Consider the following 12855-nt stretch of genomic DNA (forward strand, 5'->3'; position numbering starts at 1 on the left):
CACCTCAGATCATCAGGCATTAGGTTCTCATAAAGAGCAGGCAACCTAGATCCCGTGCATGTGCTCCTAGCTCCTATGATAAGCTAATGCCACCACAGATGCAACAGGAAGTGGAGCTCAGGCAGTCATGCTTGCTCACCAGTGGCTCACCTTCCGCAGTGTGGCCCAGATCCTAACAGGCCGCAGAATGGTACTGGTCCTTGGCCTGGGGGTTGAGGACCCCTGATATACAGGACATTTAGGGAAGAACTGTGCCAAATACTACTTAACTCTAGGTTCTGGAGCTATTGCTGTGGATAAAACAACTATTTTTGCCTTCTCAAGACTTATTTTTTAATAGATATTAATCAGGAATTTGCATATATGTATTATTGGCATATAAAGTATGCACAATGACCTGTTATTGTTCCTAATGGATTCTTCAAGTTCCTGTACTGCAGAGGGCTAACCTGGTACTACCTAAACTAATAATTGTGAATCACCCTCTCACAAAATAATTGGTTTCCTGACACAATGAAAGTCTGAACCTTAAAGTTTGAGAACAGCAGCAATAAAAATTTTAATTAAGTTTAACCAGTGCCAGCTAGTATACTATACACTGAATGTTTATGCCCCACCCTCAGTTCCATAGGTTGAAACCTTATCCCCAGGATGATGGTATTAAGGTAGGGCCTTTAGGAAACAATTAGGTCTTGAGAGCAGTGCCCTCATGAATGAGATCAGGGCCCTTGTAAAAGAGACCTCAAGCAGCTCCCTTGTCCCTTCTACCATGTGAGGTTCCAGCAAGAACACCGCAGTCTGTGAACCTGGAAGAGGGCCCTCACCAGATCCCAAATCTGCCAGTGCCTTCATCTTGGAAATCTCAGTCTCCAAAACTGTGAGAAACAACATTTCATAAGCCACTTAGGCTATGGCATTCCATTACAGCAGCCCAAACAGACTAAGACACAGTACTTGTTCTACTTTCATGAAGTAAGATAAGATTCTGGGTAGCTGTCTAGTTTGTCCTGAGTCATAAATTTATATTTTGTGAAATTACTTTACTTTGAAAGGCTAAACACCCTCAAATAAAATATATATATATATATTTTTTTTGAGATGGAGTCTCACTCTGTCACCAGGCTGGAGTGCAGTGATGCAATCTTGGCTCACAGCAACCTCCGCCTCCCAGATTCAAGTAATTCTCCTGCCTTAGCCTCCCGAGTAGCTGGGATTACATGCGCCCGGGCCACCATGCCTGGCTTATGTTTGTATTTTTAGTAGAGACGGGGTTTCACCATGTTGGCCAGGCTGTTCTCGAACTCCTGACCTCGTGATCCTCCCGCCTTGGCCTCCCAAAGTGCTAGAATTACAAGCATGAGCCACCACACCCAGCCCAAATAAAATATTCTAAACCATCATAAAATAAACATTCAATGTTCTATATTTTCTGGATATATTTCTACACATGAATACATCAAGTTTAAATAAGACATTCATTCCTACACATACACACATATAGATACACACACATACCATGTATACACTAAATGTATATATGTAATATATACGTGCAAGATAGATAGATACACACACACCAACATCTTAAATCATTATGACCTGCTGAAGAAATTACTTTCCTCTAGTATTTCCTCCTTTCTTCCATATGGCCCTCCTGGTTGGAAGAGGATTAGTATGAAAGACTCAAGAGAAATGAAAACTCTCTGTATCTCCCAATGGTTATATTTTAAATACCAATTTCATTGGAACATGAATATAATAAATACATGATTTACTTTTTCCAGTTTTCCCTTTGCATAGTGACAACTATATAATAAATCACTGAAACCTTCCCTCTCAATCTTTGTTTATGACTCAGTTTCACTGAATGCTTATGCTCACCATGCTTAATGGGTACCAGTTCTACACTTTGCCCACAGATTCTCTACAATGCACCGTGAGACATATTTTTGCCTTACATCGGTCTCAATCTCACAGATGAGACCACCATATAACATATGCTAAAAAAAAAAAAACAAACTCAAGAGTGGATGAGCAGGTTTAACACACAGTCCTCAAGGGAGTGATCAAGGAACAGAGTCTGCATCCTGCCCACCACATGGGTCTCCCCAGAGCCAAGAATTATTTGACTTGAGACAGAAAAGTTAAGGACCAACTAAGGCCATGCCCCAAAGGGCAGAGGCTTAAATACCAGGCAGATCAAAGGCAAGAACAGAAATAAAGTTTAAAAAAAAAAAAAAAAAAAAAAAAGCACTCAAAGATATTAGACCCAAAATAGGACCACACTGCTGAGACTTTACCTTAAATATAATCAAAAGCACTGAAAACAACCTGCTTTATTACTACTTGAATCAATATTATTTAATGTCACATTCTAGCTAAAGACATCTCATATCGCACTTCCCAATGGCACTAACTATATCGTGCTATGGTTATTCTCCTTCAATACCTTACTCCCTTTTTCTACCATCTTTGTAAAAAAAAAAAAAAATACTACATAAAAGAAAAGCCAAATGCCCTGCCACTTAGTGAAATAAACTGTAGCAGTATAGAGAAACAGAGGCAGAATGAACTAAATCCCAGCTATATCACAACACTAGCTATGTGACCCGGAGTAAGTCATCTAACCTCGCTAACTTTCCTCATGTAAAACAGGGGTGATAATAATAGCATTTGATCACAGTTCATCAGAGAAATGCAAATCAAAACCACAGTGAGCTATGACTTCACATCTGTTGGCATGGCTACTAGGAGAGAGACAACAGGTGTTGGTGAAGATGTGGAGAAAAGGGAACCCTGGCACACTGTTGATGGGAATGTAAATTGGTACAGCCATTATAGAAAGCAGTGTAGGTGTTGCTCAAAATATTAAAGACAGAACTACCATATGATCCAGCAATTCTACTTCTGGGAATACATCCAAAGGAAATGAAAAGTATGTTGAAGAGATATCTGTACTTTCATGTTCACTGCAGCACCACTCATAAGAGACAAGATATAAAACCAACCAAAGTGTCCATCAACAGATGAATGGATAAAGAAAATGTGGTACATACACACCATGGAATATTATTCAGCCATAAAAAAGAAAGCAATCCTGCCATTTGCAACATCATGGATGAACCTGGAGGGCATTATGCTAAGTGAAATAAGCTAGACACAGAAAGACAAATAAGGAATCTAAAAAACTTGAACTCATAGAAACAGAAAGCATAACGGTGGTTGCCCAGGGGTGGGAGGTAGGAAAATTGGGAGATATTGGTCAAAAGGTACAAACTTTCAGTTATAAGATGAATAACTTCTAGAGATCTTATATATAAGCATGGGTGGTGATGGATGTGTTAATCTGATTGTGGTAATCAATGTGTATATCAAATCAGCATGAATATATAAAATAAATATACCTGGAATGTATTCAATCTTTTTCAATTACATATTTTAAAATTTTAAGTGTGTGTGCCTGAGTGTGTGTGTGTGTGTGTGTGTATGAAGTGCACAGAACAATGCTTGGCTCAATTTAGCCCCCACATCAGTACTGATTATTATTTAAATTTTAAAAAATCATGAATGACCTCATATGCAATATGATTTGATTCACAATTTTTCAAACCATGAGACCACACATTTGTTTGATATGTTCCTAGAAAGTATTGTAACAAACACCTACTTAGGCAAATTCACTACACTCAGATCAAATTTCTTTAGAGGACCTTAAAACAAAGAGTCTATATGTGCACATAGACATGCACTGTGTACATATTATATACTCACACATAAAATTCCTTCTATTACTCACATTCTCATAGAGAGCTTGAAGGGTCTCCAGGTCAACCACAGAATTATCCAAGTTCACAACAGCTGTGGAAAAGAAAAGAAGAATATAAATTGCCATAAGCCACCTGTGAAAAGATGTTTGACCATCTCAGGCAGCAGGCTCACGGCTCAGCAGCCAGAGGGAGCAGGGGCTTTAACTTCAACGTTTCCCCTTGCCCCCACTGCAAAGCCTGCACCAGGAATTTCGCTGGGCCAGGTGTCAAGTGTTAAAGCTTTCACTTGCTCCACAAATACTAAATCCCATGAAAATGGCCCAGGCAAAGGTCAGAGAGAAACTGTGAGGTCTGTTTTTCACGGCCAAACTGAATGAATTTGAAAAATCTGCTTCATACCAGCAAAGTAAGCAAATCACTTCAGTGAGTGCTACATCCCAGTTTTATATCAATAAATGGTTAAATTTGCCAGTATATCTAGGACCTTTGACAAACGTGAAATCTAATCATCAAACGGATGGACTTAGTATAAAAATGATGGGTGCATTTCCTGTTATAATTCCTCAAAATATTATAATCGAAGGATGAATCTTTTATATTGGTAGTGGTATTAGCACAGATCCTTCCTTAAAAATCCATCCTTAAAATATATACTACCCATGGTTATATAAGGAAGAAGCAGGATAGATAATAGAAAAATCAGCAATATTTTCTTTATGCATTTGTTGCCTGGGGAAATTTGTATTGTATTTTGGAGTAGGTGTGCTTCATTACTTGGTTTAGGCATAGGTTAATACAAATCATTCTGTGTTTTCTACATGGATATTTGGTAGAAACAAGGTGAATTTGCCTTGACAGAATTTGTGTCAAGTAGCCAGTGAAGCTCTTGGGGAGTTAAAAATTTCCCGGACAAAAATCACCAAGTAAATAATCACAAACTGGATATATTTATTTTGATAACAGAGGCATTTTACAATGTCTCTTCTCTCAAAGTTTCACATGAGACATTTTCTAGTTGACTCTGTCAAAATCCCAAGAAAGAATTTAAAAAGACAAGTGGGAAATGGAAGCACAGGATAGATGAGAAATCTAAACAAGGTAATTTAGCATTTGTATTTGGAGCTGGGAAGAGAGCCCAGATGCACCAAAAAATATTGTACCAAGTAGAATATGATACTTCCACCCTCATAATAATCCACTATCTCAATTTCCAAAAAAAATTAGGTGTGAAATACATATCTAAGAGTAAGAGTCTCAGACAAATCTTATTCATTAGACCATATAAGGCAAAAATATCATGAACTTTAATGTTTCAAAGTAGTAAAGGCACAGTCCAAATACCTTTGACCATATTTCAAAAATTAATGAAAAAGGATTAGCTAATAATTTTGCTGTGATAATATGTAAGAAAATGCATAAAACCTGAGTAAAAAACAGTAAATTTATGTATGGAATTATCTTCTTTCGATTTGTGCAGAGTCTAGCTCTTCAAGAGTATCTTACAGTGAATCCAAAGGTTTCTGATTTTGGAATTCATCAGCCAGCCAATAATCCAGTAATTCTCTACGTGATAAGAAAACTATAAAGGAAATGCAAGGGGTCAACTTGGTGTCAGATGCCATCCCCAGAACAAGGCAAAGAAACACAATAAAATTATTCATGATCAATTCAAAGCTCATAAAGTACACAATTGTCCTTTGAGTTTATCCATCATTTTAAACCATACTATTATTCCCACAAGTTTTCCCCACATAAAACTTGTGAATATCCTGAGGTTTCTCATCTTTCTATCTCATGCAATGTCATATACATGAGATCGAAAGAATATTCTTAATAATGAATATCTTAATACATGTTATGTGCTCCTAAACAAGTTCTCAAAGGGTCCTAACTCATGAAATCTCATTTTTTACTCATCCACAGAAAATCTCACTGGAAAGCAACACTGTTACTGTTTCTCCATATAATTTCCCCCTAGTTGACCTGAGAGAAATTAATACAATTCAAATGGGAATGAGCAGTTTTCAGGGCAAAACCTAATCATGCTTTTGTAGCCAAAAAGAAAGATTAAATACTGACAGATGAATGGATGCAGTGATAGAAATTCTAGACAGGAAATAAAGGTAAAAGAAGTAATTTGGGAAAGATTAAAATTATCGAAGTGCCACACTTCCTCCTCAATTTAAAAAGCATATGCTAACATTTCAGAAATCAGGACTTAGATCAAAATGTCTATGTTACTAGATGTTTAGTAGCATCTTCCATTGCTCCCTTCCTTAAAATCTGTGATTTGGTCAATGTTACATTTTCAATGGATGGAATTCTAAAATCAAGGAAATAAGATAAGCATTCCCAAATGCATTCAACAAATGTAAGGTGTTTCCTATACATCAGGGATTACACTAGTATACTAGAAGGGTTAACAGTTACTTGAGTAATAATGATTTGAAGTTGGAGCTATTTGGGTGGGAATGTGCTGAATAGCCCAGCCTTGAAAGTCTGCAGACAACTGGTAATGCACAGAGAAGAGAATACCATGATCAGAGTTCTAGATCATGCTAAGAATGACTGAATGCATTTTTTATTTTTTACTTATTTACTTATGTACTTACCTACTTACTTATTTATGTATTTATTTATTTAGGTGGCAAAAAGATTCAAAGAAAAAACTCCTCAGAAATTTCTTGGTTCCAAGTCCAAAATTTCAGCCTTGTTTCAGAGGAGAGAACCTGAGTATTGAAATTATATCAAGGTGATAGTTCCTCCAAAGGGAATATTATTTTTACAAGATGCAGTTTCCCGATGTGGAACAAACATAGAACATGGAATCAAACTAAACTAAGTTTAAATTTAAATTTTTATTTGCTGCTGCATTACTTCAAGTAAGTTACTTTTTATAGGTTTTAGTTCCTTTATGGGGCAGGGGCAAGGAAATAATGGAAAATATTAGCCACGTTTTGGTTTGGGGTTTTTGTGGGGCTTAGAGGCAATAACAAGTAAAAGGGTCTGACATGTAGTTGGTTAATGTTACCTCCCCATGCCAACTTTTCACATAAATTCAACTATTAGAACATCCTTCCTGCTCAAGTGAGCCTTGTTATCAAGCCCAAGGTTAAACAAGTTGACTTTTTTTCTATTTGTTTTAGCTTCCTCTCGTATCCAAAAAAAAAGAAAAAAAAAAAACAAACAAACCAAACAAACAAAAAAAAAACCATTCCAACTGCATCTAATGAGGGATGGAACCTTTACCTGAATGATAAACCATTAGAATGAAACAAGAGAGCGTGGTATAGAACTACTGGGGCTTGTTCATTATACTCTGTCTTGTTTATTAGCATGTAAATAATTAAGCAGAAGACTAGATTTCGGATAAATCCAAAATTTAAAAGAATATTCAGTGATAAATGTTCAGTTCAGATTACTTTATCCTCTAATAGTCAGCAAGGCGTTAATGTGATTATGTTTCAGATTAGAGGTCAGATATCTCACACTCACTTCCTCCTTGCTGCTTTAAGATGCTGAGTAACACCCATCCTTGTCTGCGACTCATTACAATTCCCACTCCCACCCAATCCCTGCAGGTCTACAATGCAGTTTTAATCACTTCCTCAAAAACATATATAAATCAATTTAACCAGGAAGCATCTGTTCTGTTTTTATGTGAGTGGGTTCAAGGAGAAAGGTGTTGAGAGGAACTACAGACCTTTTTTGCACATTAAAAGATTATTCACTTATTTGTCAAATATGCTACATTTCCAGGATTAAAACAATGGAGATATTTACCACTTCCTTTGAACAACCTACAAACGACCATATGTTACTAATCATTCCAGCTGGATGTGGTGGCTCACGCCTGTAATCCCAGCACTCTGGGAGGCCAAGGCAGGTGGATCACTTGAGGCCCAGAATTCGAGACCAGCCTGGCCAACATGGTGAAACCCTGTCTCTACTAAAAATACAAAAATTAGCCAGGCGTGGTGGTGCGTGCCTGTAATCCCAGCTACTCGGGAGGCTACGGCAGGATAATCACTTTAACCCAGGAGGTAGAGGGTGCAGTGAACTGAGATCGTGCCTCTGTACTCCAGCCTGGGTGACAGAGCCAGACTCTGTCTCAAACAAACAAACAAACAAACAAACAGACATCGCTCCAGACCAAAACAGACAGCAATTCTTGTCTACGATTTTACCAAATGCCAATGTCTAGATAGAGAGTAGAAAAACATAGTAATCTTTCAGGCTTTCATACCAAATGGCTGTGTGTCTTTGATCAAGACACTAAACTTCTCTGAGACTTTATCAAGTGGGATAACTTTCGTTTATAGCATATGCTTATCATGTGGAGAAAATAAGTAATTATATATTAGAAAAATAATTCAGAAAGGCTTGGAATAATGGGTGTGATTAATTTTAAGGTGTATATTACCTGTAAACACATTGGTTCAGAAATTAGATTAAAACTAGGTTCAGGACTAAACATTTGCGTTAAATAGTTAAAAGTTAAGATCACAATAGCTATTCTCATCATGAACTCCACCAGTATGAACTTGCTCCACCGGTATGAACTTGCTAAGATCCAATGTCATTGTTGTTAAACCATGCTGTTAAAAAATGAAAAATGAAATGGCCTATTTTGGAAGTCAAATAGTCAATTTAACCTAAGATATTTAAAATGTCTCAAAATGTCCAAACAGAAAAAGAAATCTGTTTTCTTTTGATTTTAAGATTTTGATGGATGACTGCATTACATTAAAAAAATAAAGGAAAAAGCAATTCAAAACAACCAAGCATTATAGACTCAACATAGGAAACAGTCCCACTCCTGACTGTGCGCAGGCAGGTGTCTATCCTTGGACACTTGGTCTCTGCTACTAATGTGTTTTCCTCCATGGCTGCCTTTGTCAGCACCAGAAATATGGTACATGCTTCTTATTCTAACTTACTACAAATGTTGAATTACCCACAGGCTAGAGAGCAAAGTAATCTATCTGTATGAATGTTTACATGATAAAATGAATCCTGTCTCTATACTTTCAAAGAACTGCACAGAAGGGAAAGGACTTATTTTAAGTGTGCCTTAAAAGGAACTCATTTGAAACAAAGCACTTCAACAAAACATTATTAGAGAAATTTGTTGATCTTTCACATATTTTGAGTAGCCAGATTAAGTAGTTCACTTTATTTGTGTAATCCCTTTTTTTTAGAGAGAGACAGAGTGACAGGGTCTCACTCTGTCACCCAGGCTAGGGTGCAGTGGTATGATCATAGCTCGCTGCAGCCTCAGACTCCTGGGTTCAAGCAATCTTCTCACTTCAGCCTCTCCATGTGGCTGGGACAACAGGCACATGCCACCATGCCCAGATAATATTTCTATTTTTTAATTTTTTTGTAGAGACAAAGGTCTTGCTATGTTTCCCAGGCTGGTCTTGAACTCCTGGCCTCATGTGATCCTCCCACCTCAGGCTTCCAAAGTGCTGAGATTACAGGCATGAGCCACAGTGCCCAACCTATTTGTATAATTCAATATGATAGGATTACTCTTGTTGAATGCAACGTTTTAAGCTATGGAACAGTGTTAGTACCTGCCTTACATTGATATGTTTTAAAATCAGGGATCTGTTGGATGAGACAGGACTGGAGCAGTCTCTCAGGGCTGCGCTTGATGGCCCCTTCCTTTCATAAGCCATGAACACTTATCCCAGCCACTGCAGTCACCTACTTTAATCTTTCCTGTGTGATCTGCTAAACTGGTGGTAAAGATGCCGCAAACTAGAAAATCTCACAGTGTTTATTACCAAGTGTGTTATTCATTTCTGCATGGCAAGTTACACCAAAGCTTAGGGGCTTACAGAGCACACATGGATTATCTCACACTTTCTGTGGGTCACAAATCCAGGTGCAGCTCAGCTAGGGGCCTTTGCCTCAAGGTCTCCCATAAGACTGCAATCACGGTATTGGCAGGGGCTACGGTCTCATCTGAAGGCTCTGCAGGAAGATCTATTTCCAGCCTTACTCACAGGCTGTTGGCAGGATTCAGTTCCTCAGGCTGAGGGCCTCGGCATCTCACTACTGGTTGGCTGGAAGTCTGACTCAGTTTCTTGCCAGATGGGCTTCTTCATAGACAACTCTCGAGGTAGTTGGCTTCCCTTAGAGTGAGACAGAAAGGGCATACAAGACAGAGCCTCCTTCTCTTTGTAACCTTATTTTGGAAGTGGCATCCCATCACCCCTGTTCTGTTCTATTCTATTCAGTGTGAGTCGTGAGTGTAGCCCACATATAAGGGGTAGGGAATATCACAGGGCCATGAGTCTCAGAAGGTGGGGATCTCCAGGGACCATCTGAGGGGCTGCCCATCACAACACATTGCTAACCCATGGCCCTCTGTTCCTTGGACTTCAGCTTCCAACTTGTGTTGCTCTATGGGTCTCTACCTTGTGTTAATTTCATTCATGCGAATGTTTTTATTCTCCTGTTAGGCTCTAGGTTGACAAAAGACATGGAGAAGCACCATGATTCGGTGGAAAGACAAAGTGCACTAGTCAGGAAGGCTGGCTTCTGGTTTAGGCACAACCTATCAAATCAGCTAAACCTCATCATTTCTATAAATAGAGATCATATGAGATACGTTCTGTAGATATACAGAGACGTGTGAGACAATATGGACAGACCCTTCCCTCCATGATTACATGGTCATGCTTCATTCACTGTTGTATCCTTTCTCTATCTAGAAGAACCCAGTACACAAAAGACTTGGAAAAACATCTTCCTCGAATGTTGAAAGGCTAAAACAGGCTGAGGTTAGCAATTCCTGAAAATCAACTCTGCCTTTAATTTTACTGGACAAACTGACCGTTCTTTGAGATCACTCTGATTGTCCTTTCATAAATAACTAACTTCACTCTAGCTGACATCATAGCTCAAAAATACAGAACACAAAGATAATAATATGTCATGTCACATTGCCATCTGATGGCACCGGAAGGCAGTGGGGCACAGTGACCACACAACTTATTATCTGCATAACCCAGAGCATCTCAAGTTCCTCATCTGCAAGATGGACCTAATAAGAAGAGTACCTGCCCTACAGGGTTCTTGCAGGGGATTAAATAATAAAAGCCAAATGCAGTGCCATGCACAAAGCAAACACTCAGAAAATGTTGGTTGTTGTGATTATTATTATGGCCCATTTCACATTCCTATAATGGAAAATGTTTTTTTTAATCTCTCTCCAAATCAGTATCTTAGATTGAGAGGTTTCAGATGAACCAGGTTGAAAAAATTCTCAGCAAAAAGAAAAATGACAATTTCAGTTGTACTGATAGTAACATAGAAGACTAAACAAGTAACAAGAGGGATTAGTTACTTGGGTTAACACTAATTTGGGTTAAAGTACATGGAAAGAGAAGTAGAGTCAGCAGAAGCTTAAACACAAAATGAGTACAAATCTGCCCATATTTACGGTTCATGCCCTCTTTTCACTGGCAGAGTATAAGGGCTTGAAGAAAGCATCTTTACCCCATTCAAAATACAGAAGCCACAGGAAAAGCTTTGATGAAGTTAGCTTTGCAAGCTGCTGAGAAGCAAAGACCTTTGTTTGAGCAGGCACTCATGTAGCAGAGATCAGAAGCATCCTCTCATTTAAAAGAGTCAGGTTTGTCATCTTACTCTAGCTACCAGGAAGCTACATTTTGTAAGAGATCTCTGAGGAACTGCAGGAAGCATGTCATTTAGACTTTAAAATCAGGAAGAAGAGGACATATAAGCAGTTAATTTTTGTTTCACTGTATATTTCAGTGAAATAGAAACTTTTACATTTTGGGGGTACGTAATTGAAATGTATCTGGCAATATTTGTTATCTCTTTTGTAAATGTCCTACAAAACATTTTGGGAATCTGGAGTTATACACACTCCCCCATCTAGAAGAGCTGACAGTATAGTGAAGTAGAAAGACACATCGACAAATAACTACACAACAATTACACCACAATAAAAGCACAAGGTAGAGCTTGTGCAAATGGGAGAAAGAATGGTGTTGTCAGGTGTAAAAGATACTCGAAGTGACAGAGTTTGAAAGTGAATGACTACTAAATAGATGGTCTAAATCTTCATAGCATCACCTAACATTCAGATTGCTTCATTCGATTTGCACTGTGATATGTACTAATACATACTGCTGGGAAGCATCTCTGATTAAGATGGCACAGTAAGTACAAGCATTTGATTTTGTTCTCTCCTGAAGTTTCACTAAAGCTATAGTAAAAACATATTTAAAAAAGTAAACCCATAAGGACTGGAAGAAAGAAGACTAGATGACAGCAACAAAATGTGGAAGCCAGCTGTACTCGGTTTCGTAGACCTTAAAATGATAAAACCATAACTTTCTCTGAGAAAACTGAGCACCAACCCTGAAGGCCAAGGAACTGGCAACAGGCACTTGTCCAACTGAGGGTAAAGCGAGGAATATCAGAAACAAGGAGCACTGGGTGAATGCTGCCAGTCAGTCAGTTACATGCTCATTCTGAAAAAGTCCTTCTCAACTTCATCAAGTTGATTTTCTTGAGAAATTAAATCTAAGTCTCTGGACAAAGACACAGCAAGCACAATTGTAGGATAGGTTGCTATGCTGAATACACAGGGACCATGCGGAGTACTGCATGTTGAACACAAAAGCCTCCATACCTCCATTCAGCCCTCTTCCCCCAACTTAGGGTCCAGAACACTGCCAGACAGGCCTTTACTCCCCAAGCCAGAAATGGGAAGTCTCCAGGAACTCTCTCCATCCCAGGAAAAAAGACCAAAAGATAAAGACACGGGTGAATGCCCAACAAAAAACACACACCGAAAATGCTACACTGAACTCGAAGTCCAAGAGTCTAACATGAGGACTCAGGGCTTCACATCACTTTTTAGACTTAAGCAAGAACAGACAGCCAAGGATCAAATCATCTATGTGAAGCCTCTACAAGGGATGTTAGAAACCAGAGGGGGAAAAAAGAAAGGGAAAAAAATAAAGCAGTAAAACTCCTCCAACTCCTACAAAGTGTCATCAATACTTGTTGTCCCCACATTCTTCTCTGCCCATCACTTCCT

The 12855-nt window shown here is 38.5% G+C and overlaps 1 protein-coding gene across 2 annotated transcripts in view; it reads right to left on the reverse strand.

The window, feature by feature from the left end:
- The window catches only part of FMN2 (formin 2), a 399576-nt gene that overhangs the window by 191977 nt on the left and 194744 nt on the right, over positions 1-12855 (reverse strand). For both annotated transcript variants that reach the window (XM_024253038.3, XM_054560978.2), the window contains one exon: positions 3797-3858. In XM_024253038.3, the coding sequence (XP_024108806.2) occupies positions 3797-3858 (62 nt within the window). The remainder of the gene's footprint in view (positions 1-3796; positions 3859-12855) is intronic.

Source organism: Pongo abelii, chromosome 1 (assembly GCF_028885655.2).
Source record: "Pongo abelii isolate AG06213 chromosome 1, NHGRI_mPonAbe1-v2.0_pri, whole genome shotgun sequence".
Classification (NCBI taxonomy): domain Eukaryota; kingdom Metazoa; phylum Chordata; class Mammalia; order Primates; family Hominidae; genus Pongo; species Pongo abelii.